The sequence below is a fragment of the Sapajus apella genome, unplaced genomic scaffold (assembly GCF_009761245.1).
Source record: "Sapajus apella isolate SASKATOON/1434 unplaced genomic scaffold, GSC_monkey_1.0 scaffold10, whole genome shotgun sequence".
NCBI classification, from domain to species: Eukaryota; Metazoa; Chordata; class Mammalia; order Primates; family Cebidae; genus Sapajus; species Sapajus apella.
The window spans coordinates 7,308,226-7,322,638 of record NW_022436950.1 but is presented as its reverse complement, the minus strand read 5'-3'; the positions used below and the strand labels follow the sequence as shown (position 1 = coordinate 7,322,638).

General features: G+C 41.4%; 1 protein-coding gene across 6 annotated transcripts in view; it reads left to right on the top strand.

Moving 5' to 3' along the window:
• Nucleotides 1–14,413, top strand: part of GIGYF2 (GRB10 interacting GYF protein 2) — a 163,138-nt gene that overhangs the window by 127,646 nt on the left and 21,079 nt on the right. For all 6 annotated transcript variants that reach the window (XM_032277894.1, XM_032277895.1, XM_032277890.1 and 3 more), the window contains 4 exons: nt 4,671–4,907; nt 11,440–11,562; nt 13,633–13,839; nt 13,948–14,153. In XM_032277894.1, the coding sequence (XP_032133785.1) occupies nt 4,671–4,907; nt 11,440–11,562; nt 13,633–13,839; nt 13,948–14,153 (773 nt within the window). The remainder of the gene's footprint in view (nt 1–4,670; nt 4,908–11,439; nt 11,563–13,632; nt 13,840–13,947; nt 14,154–14,413) is intronic.

Genomic DNA, 14,413 nt, shown 5'->3' with positions numbered 1-14,413 from the left:
GTGAGTTATTTTACGTGCACTTGTGAGTTTTTTTTTTTTTTTTTTTTGCCCAGGTCACGTTCTGTTGCCCACAGTGAAGTGCAGTGGTGTGATCATAGCTCACTGCAGCCTAGAACTTCTTGGTTGAAGCTATCTCTAGAGTAGCTGCAACTACAAGCATATACCACTATGCATCACTAATTTAAAAAAAAAAAAATTTATAGAGTCAGGGTCTTTGCTGGTCCAATGGTAGTGGGTTATCAGAACTTATTAACATTATTAGTGTCACTGAAGTTAGTATACAAACCCCCACTGCTAAATTTGACTTTTTTTATAAAAGGAAAAAAAATTCAAAATATGTAGAGTGTATAGAAATGGGGTCTTGCTATATTGCCCGGGCTGGTCTTGAATTCCTGGCCTCAAACAATCCTCCTGCCTTGGCCTCCCAAAGTGCTAGAATTATTGGCAGGAGCTACCACACCTGGCCGCCTACATTTGAAAAGAATATATATTTCTCAATTATTGAGTGTAGTGTTTCATGAATGACAGTTAGGTCAGGGTGGTTGATAGCATCAGTATTTTATATCATTACTTAATTTTTACCTAGTTGTTATATTGATTCCTGAGAGAGATGCTAATTTTTTTTTTAATTAGCCATGCATTTGCATCTTAACAAACCAGATGCTAAAATCTGAAACTACAGTTTTTGATTTGTGCATTTCTCCCTTTAGATGTTAGTATTTGCTCTTGTGTTTTGAGGCTCTGTTATTATTTGCACATACAGTTATATAGTTCTGTCTTCTTGGTGAAGCTTTTATTGTTATAAAATGTTCCTGTTTATCTCTGATTGTATTTCTTGTCTTAAAGTCTATTAAATTGATGTTAAGGTTGCCTTAACATCATTCTAGTTGTCTTTAGTGTTTTCATGGTATATATTTTTCCCATACTCCATTTTTGTGTATATCTGATTATTTCTATAATTAAAAAAAATTGTATAATGAACATTCTGAATGGTAGGTTATGAGATTATACATTCTGGTTTGTACCTTAGAGAGTTTAGTTCTGGCTGACATTTACCTTGGTTAATTCAATCTTCAACATTGTGCCCCACTCATGGTAGAGTAGCAGAAATCTCTAATCTCTACTGAGTTCTTCCAGCTGCCCCTTTTGGTTTATCCTGAGGTCTACACCAGCCAAGGATTTCAGGAGATTTGGGGCTCATCTCTTTTCTGGTTTCCTTCCTTTTGATGATCCCCCCTCCAAATTTTCCCCCTAATTGTTTTTCTATCCCAGAACTCTTTCTTTTGACATCAGAATTGCTAGTAACGCTTTGAGCTCTTTGCTGGTGAATGGGGGAGTGCCCTTAGGTGAAATATAAGTAAAAATCCTACTTTTTGTTTGTTTGTTTGTTTGTTTGTTTGTTTTGGGATGAAGTCTCACTTTGTTGCCAGGCCAAAGTGCAGTGGCTCGATCTCGGCTCACTGCAACCTCCGCCTCCCGGGTTCAAGTGATTCTTCTGCCTCAGCCTCCCAAGCAGCTGGGATTACAGGCACATGCCAACATGCCCAGCTAATTTTTTGCATTTTTAGTAGAGATGGGGTTTCACCATGTTGGCCAGGATGGTCTCTATCTCTTGACTTTGTAATTCGCCCGCCTCAGCCTCCCAAAGTGCTGGGATTACAGGCATGAGCCACTATGCCTAGCCACATGTATTTTTCTAAAGGTATGCTTTTTTGATTAATAGACGGTTGGCGGGGAGGGAAGGTAGACTCTTTGATTTCTCTCTAGTGTTTGTTTGTTTGTTTGTTTTTATTGACAGCATCTTACTCTGTCGGCCAGGCTGGAGTACAGTGGTATGATCATAACTCACTACAGCCTTGAACTCCTGGGCTCAAGTGATCCTCCTGTCTCAGCCTCTCAAGTAGCTGGGACTACAGGCACATGCCCCATGCATAGCTAATTTCTACTTTATTTTTTTGGAGACAGGGATCTCACCGTATTGCCCAGTCTGGTCTCAAATTCCTAGCCTCATGTGATCCCCTTGCCTCAGCTTCCTTAGTAGGTGGGATTACAGGCAGAAGCCACTGGGCCTGGCTCAGTATACCTGTTCTTTTTTTCGTTTTTAGTTCTTTCATATTTTGTTCAGCTTTTATAATTATATGTGGGACAGGTGGTCCAACCATGGTACTCTGTCATTACAAGAAACTAGAACCCCCAAATCATTTTATTTTAGTGTTAAAGAACATAGTTTTTTTTTATTGGTAGATTTTATTTTTAGAAGAGGGTCAGACTTTCAGAGAAACTGGGAATATAATACACAGAGCCTTCATATTTCCCCTTGCTTACAGTTTCCCCTGCTATTAATATCTTACATGAGTGTGATACATTTGTTAACAACTAATAAATCAGCACTGATCCATTATTATTAAACATCCATTGTTTATTGAGATTTTTAAAGATTTTCCCTAATGTCCTTTTTCTGTTCCAGGATTCCATTCAGAATATCATATTAGCTGGGCACAGTGGCTCTCATTTGTAATCCCCACAACTCAGGAGGCTGAGGCAGGAGGATCACTTGAGGCCAGGAGTTCGAGAATATTCTGAGTAACATAGCGAAACCCTGTCTCTACAAAAAAACAATAATGATAATAACTTGTAAAAAAAGAGAATATCATATTGCATTTAGCTGTCATGTCTCTTTAGGCCCTTCTTGGCTACGACAGTTTCTTAAGTCTTTCCTTGTTTTTGATGACTTCGTCAGTTTTAAGAAATACTGACAGTTTTAAGAAATAATATTATAGGGTACCCGTTGATTGGAATTTATCTGAAGTTTTTCTCATGAATAGACTGGATTATGGGTATTTGGGAGGAAGATCACAGAGGCAAAGTGGCATTCTCACCGCATCAAATCAACAGGTACATATTGCCAGCGTGGTTCGGGACTGCTGATGTAGACCTCGATCACTTGGCTGAAGTAGTGTTTGTCAGGTTTCTCCACTGTTAGTCACTTTCCCCCTTACTACTGTAAGTAGTACTGCAAGTCAGTACGATACTGACTCTTTGGAAGTCACTCTGTGCAATCCACACTTCAGAATGTAGAGTTTTGCTTGCTTTTGCCTGCATTCTAAATTGAAATTTTTTTTTGGAAACCTGAATTCTATTAGAGACAGATAGCTTCCAAGTTAGATTGCGTGTTGATTCATTCTTTGGTTTATTCATTTAACAGTTAACATGTTAGATTGTGTGTTGATTCTTGGTTTATTCATTTAACAGTTAACATGTTTAGTAATGTACTATATGCCAGTTATTGTGCTTGTTTTCTGGTGGAGTATAAGACAATTAGGAAATAGTTTCTGTCCTCAAGAAGCACAGTCTATGTATGTGATAAATATACAAGAAGTAAGCGTCATCATTAGGATACTTTTGGCCCCAAAATCAAAATACCCACCTAAGATGGCTTAAATAATAAATGACATTGTTGCCTTACACTTTAAGAGGTCTGCCTATTAGCCTGTTATACACTTGCTTCAGTGAATGGCATTAAGGATTTACGGCCTTTGCATACTCCTTCTCTACCATTTCCTGGTGTGTTGACTTTTGAGTTCAGATATTTTACGTCATGGTTAAAGAGTTTTGGATATCACACTGTGTGCAACCTATATCCAAATAGGGAATGGCCTTTCTCTCATGCTTTCTTCCTTTTATCTGGGAAGAATTTCTTCCTTAGAGGTCTCCCAGTAGTCATCTCTTTGGCTACCCCCTAGTTACATTGGAAGCTTAAAAGCAAAATCTGACATTTTAAACCTCTGACGTGGCAGGAGGCTTTGTCTGCAAGGAAGAAGCCTGACAAAGACGTGGAAAGTAGCTGCCGCAGGTGTACTAGAAGCAAATAGATAAAGACAGGGTATAGTTGACCTTAATCAAAAGGCAAAGGTAAAGTCTGCCTCCTAAAGGCTAGGTGAGTCTCTGAGTGGCTGACTTCTGTCTGACCGAAGACCGACGTTTTAGAGTATGAAGTAGAGAAATGTGATATGGATAAGACAAAGCATTACAGGTACAGCAGGCCGACTGCAAAGGTGAAGGGAATTTCTTAACAGTGAAATGAGTTTTGGAGGGCACAATGGAATGCTTTTGAGGGAAGGAAGCAGAAGGAAAATGAGCCCAGGTGAGGGCAAAGGTAGTAGATGGTGGAGGATTGATTGAGGAGAGATGTTCTGACGGGCCCATGGCCCACAAGGGGCAAGAGCCAGGGATGGAATTCAGCGATCTTGGAAAGTTGCTTTGGTTCCAGAACTGGCTGATGCTGTCATGGCAGTCAGAATCCTTATAGGACGTTGGTAGCTCTTAGCACTCAGCACCCTGAAAGGCTTGCTCACCTCAAATGTTGGAGCAGTGTTTCCAGGAGACTTGCCTGCAGTTGATGGTGAGCTGCTTTGAGATTAGGGCTTTCACCACACATGTTTAAAGTGGCAGTCCTTTAATAAAAAATTCATCCTGTAAGCATGCCAGGCCTTTGTGGCTACTGTAAGTTATTTTAAAAGAAAAGTTACTTTTACGTTGCATCATCATAAACAGTTTCTGCTTTCTCTGCCATTTCTATAGCCATTTGACAGAAGCCTTCAAAAGTGAGTCCGATTTTTCCTCCCACAATTAATAAAATTTTTCTCTCTTTAATTTTTCCTTCTGGAAAGGAAGAGGAGGCTGCAAAATGGGCCCGGGAAGAAGAAGAAGCCCAGCGTCGATTAGAGGAGAACCGGCTGCGCATGGAAGAGGAGGCAGCCAGACTCCGGCATGAGGAGGAGGAACGGAAGAGGAAGGAGCTGGAGGTTCAGCGGCAGAAGGAGTTAATGCGCCAGAGGCAGCAGCAGCAAGAGGCTCTTCGGAGGTTGCAGCAGCAGCAGCAGCAACAGCAGCTGGCACAGATGAAGGTAAAGCCCTAGGCATCAACCTTAGGAGCTCCTTGCTAACCTTTTTTAGTTAGGTGGGTGCTGGCTGTACCAGTAGCAGTAAAACTGTACTTTCTTTCTTTTTTTAATAATAAAATATTTTAAATTATTTGTTTTTGAGACTGGGTCCTACTCCTCTTACCCAGGCTGGAGTGCAGTGGCGTGATCTCGGTTCACTGTAACCTTGACTTCCTGGGCAGCTCATGTGATCCTCCCACTTCAGCCTCCCTAGTAGCGGAGACTACAGGCGCACGCCACCATGTCCGGCTAGTTTTTTATATTTTCAGTAGGGATGGTGTTTCATCATGTTGCCCAGGCTGGTCTTGAACTTCTGGGATCATCAACAAGATATATAGTACACAGACTTTGTATTAGGCATTTAAATGAGTGAACAAGAGAATAGAACATGAGCAGCAATGTAGGCAAAACAAGTAAATCTGTTTGGTTTGTAAATTTAACGTGGCTCAGTAAACACTGGAGTGTGTATTCCGTAACAGTTCAGCACTGCTGAGGCAAAGATAAATGAAACAAGGCAGTTGACCCCAGAGAGTTCACAAAAATATAGGCACATAAATATTCGGATGTGTAAATGGGAACTAGAATATAGGGCTTGAAACAGAGTTGGCCATGGGCATTTATTGAAAGTTACATTAAGAGGTGATATACACAAAGTGTTGTTTTAAAGAGGATTGAAAGCATTTTTTTTTTTTTTTTTTTAAATAAGGAGAAAGTGAATACTGGGAGCCCAGTTAAGAGGCTATGTTGGTGATGGTATGAATGAACAGGAGAGACCAGCAGGAGGGAGCTGGCCTGATAGCAGTCAGCAAGACTTAATAACTGGAGCTGAGGGAGGAAGGCAGAAGCTGGGGTGCCTCCTAGAGTAAGTTTCAGTGACTGAGAAGATAGTAGAACTGTTGATGAAATTGGAGTAATTGGGAAGGGAGGAGCAGATTTATGGCAGGTTCTGCATACCTTCCTGCTGGATCTGCAGTGAGCAGTAAGGTTTAGTGTCCCTTGTCTTCAAGGAGCTCACAGGGTAGACATCTAAACAGGAAAGTAGAATATAGTGTGGTGAGGGTAGTGGGAGAGGTGGCATGGAGTCAGTCATTCTGAGTTCAGTCACTTGGGAACTTACTAGACATGCAGATTCCCACCCCAGACCTATTGAATCAGAACCTCTAGGGGTGGAACTGAGCAATCTTGTATTTAAACAAACCCTGCAAGGGATTCTGTTGCTATCTAAAACATGAGAACCACTATCCGTCTGGGAAGTTTGGAAAGGCTTCTTGAAAAAAAGGTAACTTCCAAACTGAGTCCGGCTTTCAGCATTTTTACTATGACGTGTCTGTTTGTGGATCTCCTTGTGTTTAATCTACTCAGAATTGATGGTTCTTCCTGGATGTGTAGATTACTGTTTTTCCATAAACCGGAGAAATTTTTAGTCATTATTTCTTCAATTGTATGTTCTGATCCTTTCTCGCTCTCCTTCAGGCACTTGAGTAATGCTTATACTTCATGTACCTAATGGTGTCTCATTTCTCTAAGGCTCTCTTTAATTTTCTTCATGTTTTTCTCTCTGTTCTTTGATTGTGCAATTTGTATTGATCTTTCTTTCTTTCTTTTGCCAGTTCAGATGTACTGTAGTGTACCTCTAGTGATTTTTTTTTTAATTAAATTTTTTTACATATATTTAGGGCATAGAAGTGTAGGTTTCTTAATTGCATATATTGCACGGTGATGAAGGCTGGGCTTTTCACGTATTTATCTCCTAAATAGTGAGCGTTGTACCCAGTAGGTGATTCTTCAACCCTTACTCACCTCCTGTTCTCCCACCTTTTGGGGTCTCTAGTGTCCTTTATTCTACTTTGTATGCCTGTATGTAGCCATCGTTTAGTCCCCACTTATAAGTGAGAGCATGCAGTATTTGACTTTCTGTTTCTGAGTTATTTTACTTAGGATGATAGCCTCCAGTTCCATCTGTGTTGCTGTGAAAGACATGATTTCATTCTTTTTTGTGACTGGTAGCATTCCATGCTTTATATAAACACCACATTTTCTTTATCTAGTCCTCCATTGATGGGCAGAGTTTTTCATTGCAGTTATTATACTTTTGTAGTCCAGAATTTCCTTTTGGTTTTTTAAAAAATAACATCTATCTCTTTATCAGTATTCTTTCTTCGGTGTGACACTGTCATCATACCTTCCTTTACCACTTTAGTCATAGCTTCCTTAGGTTCTCTGAACAACTTTTATAAATCTGACATCTTCTTCACTCTCACAGGCAGTTTTTGTTGCCTGCTTTTTTCCCCAGTGTATGGGTTATACTTTCTTGTTTCTTGCATGTCTCATAATTTTTTATTGGCATCTGGGCTTTTTGATAATGTCTTGTAGCAACTCTGAGTATCTCTACCCTCCCCTCCCAGCTTGATCTTCTTACTTGTTTGTTTTGTGGCTGAGTGGATTATTTTAGTGGAGTCTAACTCCCTCCTCCACCCCCTGACCATGTGAAGCCTTTGCTGTTGCCCATGTTGGGGGTACAGCATTGGGTGTACCCAGAGTGACTCTGAGGTGACAGTGGGTTTGGCAGGGCTCTCTTTGACTTGTCTTTTCCACACTCAGCTGTTTTACTCTACTTACTGCTAGCTGAGCTCTGTTGTTCTTAACCCGTTTCCCATTTGCCCTGAGAATATCCCTGGAGGTGCATGCAGTTGCTGCGCTGACCTCAAGATGACTCGGATTACAGTCCTAACCTTACTCCTAAATGCTTTTCAGAGAATTACATCAAAACAGCACTGATGGAATTGTGACAACTTGTTGGAACAGAAAACAGATGCCAAATGATCTGGAAAAAAAAAAACTGCGAGTTATCTCTGGGTAAACGCTGCAGCTGCACGCACTGCCAGCAAATATTATTGGGGCAAATGGGAAATGGATGGGTGCAGTGGCTCCTGCCTGTAATCCCAGCACTTTGGGAGGCGGAGATGGGTGGTTTGCTTGAGTTCAGGAATTCAGGACCAGCCTAGGCAACATGGTGAAACTGTATCTCTACAAAAGAAAAAAAAATACAAAATATTATCCAGGCGTGGTGATGCATGCCTGTGGTCCTAGCTACCCAGGAGGCTAAGGTGGGAAGATGGTTTGAGTCTGGGAGGTGGAGATGGGTGGCAGAGTGAGACTCCATCTCCTACCCTCCCACACACCCCCAAAAAAAATGTGCCCCAGGACTTACATTGACAGACTGATCCAGTTAAATTCAGGCTTTTTTGAAGAAATAATTCTTGAAGTCTATATGTAAGATTTGTTCTGACCCCGGGGGGATTCCTTCCAGTTTTCTTTAACCAGTTCTCTCAGATAAGGTAGCAGCCTCCTACAGTTTAGCCTGTATCTCCTATGAATCTACCAGTCTTCCTCCCAATTGCCTTTTATCCCATGTTCTGTTTCTGAAAGCACTATTAGTATCTGTTGCAAATGAAATCAGTTCCTTTGGGAAGAAACCTAAAGCTCTCTGTTTTCTGCCTGTTTCCTACACTCCTACCCTCAGACAAAAATCTCTCAGTCAGCTCTGGACGTGGGCACAATGGTCTGCTTTCCTCTAACATTTGTTGAAGGGTGGACAGAATAGTAGCCTCAGGTCTTCTTGGCTTGCCTCTCTTGGTGGCTTGGCCCGGCCAGCTGCATCGGCAATCTGTGCCCTAGTGTTGGTATTGCTGTGGTCAACAGTTTCCATCCTACCAGTGGGGCTGGGCACAAGAAGAGAGCCTCCAGATCTATTGCACTTGTTTGGAACTGAGCCTTTGTCACAGGTAACTGTCATCAGGGTGAGACACACTGATGTGCTTTTTCCAGGAAGAAATCCTGCTGACTGGTGGCTGAGAGGAGAAGGGAGCCGTGTTTTGACTGTACCAGTCCAGAGTGGAGTTTCTGTCTCATTAAGCTGGAAGGAGAGAAGGAGAGAATAGGTCTTGGTTTAAGTATTACCAGCTCTTGCTGTTCTTACTGAATTTTAGAAAATATTCTTGAATAAACTTTTTTAAAAAATTTGCTATATACCCTTAGGAGTATTTCCAGAAACTTTATTTATTTATTTATTTTTGAGATTTCATTTATATATTTAAGACTTTGTTTTTTTTGAGGGTCTGGCTCTGTCACCCAGTTTGGAGTGCAGTGACACAATATCGGCCCACTGCAACCTTCACCTCCTGAGTTCAAGGGGTTCTCCTGCCTCAGCCTCACAAGTAGCTGGATTACAGGTGTGTGCCACCACACCCAGCTACTTTTTTTGTACTTTTAGTAGGGATGGGGTTTTGCCATGTTTGCCAGGCTGATCTCAAACTCCTGACCACCTGGGCCTCCCAAGTGCTGGGATAATAGGTGTGAGCCACTGCTCCCAGCCAGAGATTTTAAATTATTATTTAAAAAATGATCTTTGACTGGGCACAGTGGCTCACGCCTATAATCCCATCACTTTGGGAAGCCAAGGCAGTTAGATCATGAGGTCAGGCGTTCGAGATCAGCCTGACCATCATGGTGAAGCCCCTCTCCCCCGTCTCTACTAAAATTACAGGAGGTTGCAGTAACCTGAGATCGCACCATTGCACTCCAGCCTGGATGACAGAGCGAGACTCTGTCTCAAAAAAAAAAAAAAAAAGATCTTTACCAGTTTTGCCAGGGAGCAGGTCCACGCAGCTCCTCATGCTGTCACCCGACAGTGAAACACAGTTATTTCTTAAAGCAAAACCAGTGTTGAAATGTAAGGTAGCAATGTCAGGGCAGAACAAGAAGAGTATAGTTTTAAAAATCAATGAAGGATATTAGGGGATATTAGGCATTCAGGAGTCACAGAATGTGCTAAATTTTCTATTTGCTTTTGATTTGGCAAAGGTTTGTTCTGAGAAGGATGACTGACACACTGCAGTTCTCTGAGTGGGCATTACCGTATAGGGTGTTGGTTGGGCTGGTAAGTGTCATGTGGCAATGTTGAAAGATCTCTGGGATATTATTTCCTATGTACAAAGAAGACTTCAGGAAAAGTCTTTGGTCTGCAGTTACCCTAGAGAGCAGACCTATGGAATATAGACTATATATGCATATGTATGTGTGTGTATAGATAGAGAAATAGAGAGTTGGTCTGGGGAGGAGAGAAAGAATAAATATATTTTGGCACAGCAGTAGAAAGATTCTGGAGGTGCCTATGAGGATAGTTGGCCATTTCTGAAGGCATTGCCTCTATTCCCAATGCTGGTTGAGGTCTGCTGAAGTGGGCTGGAGATTATTTCCTGGTTACAGTGAAGTGACATGTCTACTGTGATTTTAGACAGCATCAGTGGTTACTGGCTGCATCAGAATGATTAAAATATGCTGATTCTCCTGCCTTCCTTTCTGATCTTCTCATCTTCTGGTGCAGTAGAGCCAGGGCTATTGGTCCCTTCAGGCATGCTGCCGGTTTGAGATCTACTGCCTTACTTGATCTTAATGGTGCCTTCAAATGAGTCATTTCCTATGTAGAAAAAGTTAATTTTGCTCAGTTTTGCCTGTCAACACCTCCCTACCCAGTCTTTGTTAGCTTCCCTCTGCATCCTCTACTCCCTTGGGGCAGGTGCATCTTTTGAGAGAAATGTTGTTATCTGTCATATTGGCCAAAAAATGTTGTGGGTTGATTATGTTTAGTAGTGTTAAAGACATTCACTTGAAGAGCTATTTGACAATATCAGTGATGGTTTAAACTATTTACACCTTTTATCCTGTAAGTATCCACTCTTACAGATGTCTACTGTAGGTCCATTCTTTTGGGAGACTATTTGGCGTTTTACTTGTTTTGATCTATGTTCCTGTATTATTTTTATTAAATATATTTTGTAAGTCTGGTTAGGTTTCTTTTTTACTGTGTTTGCTTGTTTGATTTCTCAGTATTAAAAGTGTATTATTTTTCTGGCCACAAGGAACAAGGGATTCTCTGAGAATAACCAGGCTTTGAGAATACTGAAATATTCAGGACCCAGAAATTTATACTCGTTCTTTTAGTCAATAATCTTAAGGAAAAGGAAGAATAAAATTATTGATTAAAAGCAGCTTACTGCTCATGACTAGAAGCTGCAGCCTGGTTAACAGTGACCCCTTTCCGTAAAGGCTGATCATGTCCTTTGTTACTTTTGTCAGTTAAAAAATTCTTAAGCCAAGTTAGTGATTCTTTTGTTTACTCCTCTTTATATATATTGTATATTGCTGTGTATGTCAGTACCAGATGTAACAAACTTGTCACCAAGTGGTAGATCAAATATAAGTGTATATGTATATTATAAGTTGTTTTAAAATAAACCTAGGTTTGGAGCAGTGACAACTTAAGCAAAAGAAGCTAACTGAGAGGATGGTAAGTAAAAGCAACGAGGAAGGAAATTTGAATTGAATGTGGTAAATGGAGTTGAACGAAATGCAGATATTCTGGCTGTACATAATGCATTATTGCTTCTTTGTTTTCTGTACACATTTCCTCATGAACTTTTTTTTTTTTTTTAAGCTTCCCTCTTCTTCAACGTGGGGCCAGCAGTCCAATACAACAGCATGTCAGTCCCAGGCCACCCTGTCGTTGGCAGAAATCCAAAAACTAGAAGAAGAACGAGAACGGCAGCTTCGAGAAGAGGTAAAATTTTCAAGTAAAAGGGATCTAGTCAAGCAGTGTTCCAGAATGTCTAGTGTGATTATTGGTTAGTGGTCCTAGTGTGTGCCACCATGTCTGGCTTATGTTTAAAAATTTTTTTGTAGGGACAGGTCTTACTACGTTACCCAGGCTGGCCGCCTCAAACTCCTGAGCTCATGTGATCCTCCCACCGTGGCCTCCCAAAGTGTTGGGATTACAGGCATGGGCCACTGTGCCCTTCCCTTTTTATCATTTCTTTCTTTTTTGTGGGGGGGGACGGAGTTTTCGCTCTTGTTACCCAGGCTGGAGTGCAATGGCGCGATCTCGGCTCACTGCAACCTCTGCCTCCTGGGTTCAAGCAGTTCTCCTGCCTCAGCCTCCTGAGTACCTGGGACTACAGGCATGCATCACCATGCCCAGCTAATTTTTGTATTTTTAGTAGAGATGGGGTTTCACCATGTTGACTAGGATGGTCTCGATCTCTTGACCTCATGATCCACCCGTCTTGGCCTCTTAAAGTGCTGGGATTATAGGCGTGAGCCACTGCGCCCGGCCCTTTTTTTATCATTTCTGTGGGGCATCTTCTCAATTTTACCTCTGGTCCTTCTATTGGGCTTATCCCAGCTTCTCTCCTTAGAGAAAGGGTCTTGCTCTGTCACCCAGGCTAGAGCACAGTGGTGTGATGGCAGCTCACTGTAACCTTGAACTCCTGAGCTCATGTGATTCTCCTGCCTAGGCTTCCCAAAATGTTGAGTATTACAGGCATGAGCCACTGTACCCAGCCCTGCTGAGCTTTTAACATAAGGTCTGTGAGTCCTTATTTTGTTCTTTAAGTATTTTTTATGGCCTTTCAATCTTCTTTCATTGAATGTACCACCTTACCTCTCTAAGGATATTAATACTTACTGATAGCTTCTTAAAAAGCCAACTCCTATTTTCCCATTGTCTTATATCTATTTCTGCTGAATTTTGTATTTTTGTTTGTTTTGGTCTTTGGCTTTTATCTTAGAAGTTTGTGTCAAATGTTTGGTAATTCTAGGCTGTTTGTTTATAAATAAGGCACTCAAAAGCCGATTGGAGGTTCTGGTATGTACAGCACCTTGGTGGGCTTTCCCATAATAGTTTCTGGCTGAGTTGTTCTTTTGGAGACTTCCACCCCCAAACCCCTAGTTTGTTGGCACCTACCTATAGGTGTGTTCTCTTGTGCTGGTTGGCTTTGCCATAGGATAATGTGCCAGTCTGGTTTGGCTTCTCCAGACAGGGAATGTTCAGTTTTCTGCTGTGGTGCAGGAGAGAATTGTCTGACTGCATAGAGTACAGGAGGCAGCCTGGAGTCTTACTGCTTCTTTTTACAGACTTTCAGTCAGTCTTCCTCTGTTTGAGAAACTCAGCACCTCCAGTTCCTGAGCTTTCTGTATGAATCTGCCTGTTTCTGAGCTCCTTTAGGGTTCTCATTATCCGCTTTCAGATTTAAAAAAAATCTGTTCTGTTTTCTTTGTCCTTATGGGTTTATGCCATGTATATATACAATCTGTCATTTTGGTGGAGGCTTTAGGAAGTAAACATGTGTTTCATTTCTGTGCTTAACCAAAGGCCTTCTTAATTTTTAAGAAGTAATTCTGAGGCCGGGCACAGTGACTCTCACCTGTAATCCCAGCACTTTGGGAAGGCAAGACAGGTGGATCGCTTGAGGCCAGGAGTTCGAAACCAGCCTGGCCAATATAGTGAAACCCCATCTCTACTAAAAGTACAAAAAAATTAGCCAGACATGGCTTGAACCTGGGAGGTGAGGTTGCAATGAACTGAGATTGTGCCACTTTACTCCAGCCTGAACGAAAAAGTGAGACTCCATCTCAACAACAACAAAAAAAGAAGTAATTTTGCATTTGCTGTTCTCATTCTCCTTTTTAATACTGTTAGCACTTTATATTTTTATTTGCAACAGCAGAAGTAATCCCATCAAGTTAATTTTACGTAGCTACTATGTATTTGCATTCCATTTAGTAGACTGGATATTTATAACTATGTTCTAAAAACAGGAATCCTCAGCTAGCTTCTGTTTTTATGCAACAGCAAAGGCGCCAGCAGAGGGAGTTGATGAAAGCTCTCCAGCAGCAGCAGCAGCAACAACAGCAGAAACTCTCAGGTTGGGGGAATGTCAGCAAACCTTCAGGTACCACGAAATCTCTTCTGGAGATTCAGCAGGAAGAAGCCAGGCAAATGCAAAAGCAGCAGCAGCAGCAGCAGCACCAGCAACCAAACAGAGCTCGTAACAATACGGTGTGTGCATTTTCCTAAGCTGTCATTGTATGGACTAGTTTTATCTTTTCTGTCTTCTTATCTTTTTAACATTATTAACAATAATAATTTTTCTCTTTTCTTTAACAGCATTCCAATCTGCACACCAGCATTGGGAATTCTGTTTGGGGCTCTATAAATACTGGTCCTCCTAACCAGTGGGCATCTGACCTAGTCAGTAGTATTTGGAGTAATGCTGACACTAAAAACTCCAACATGGGATTCTGGGATGATGCAGTGAAAGAGGTGGGACCTAGGAATTCAACAAATAAAAATAAAAACAACGCCAGTCTCAGGTAGGGCTCAAAATGACCACACCTGTGCACCTTGGTTGGTTGGGAGGTGGGGATGGAGGAAGTGGGATGTTGGGTAGACAGTGAAAGGTAGTTATTTAGTTTTTACTTACTGTTTTAATCTGTGTTCAAGCGCTTCCAGTCATAATTATGGTGATTGTTTTCTTCCCCATAGACACAAACTTGTATTATTTCTTGGGGCTCCTTCTGCTGAGCACTTATTCTGTTGCATAGTACATGGTAACCACTTAATAATTATTAGA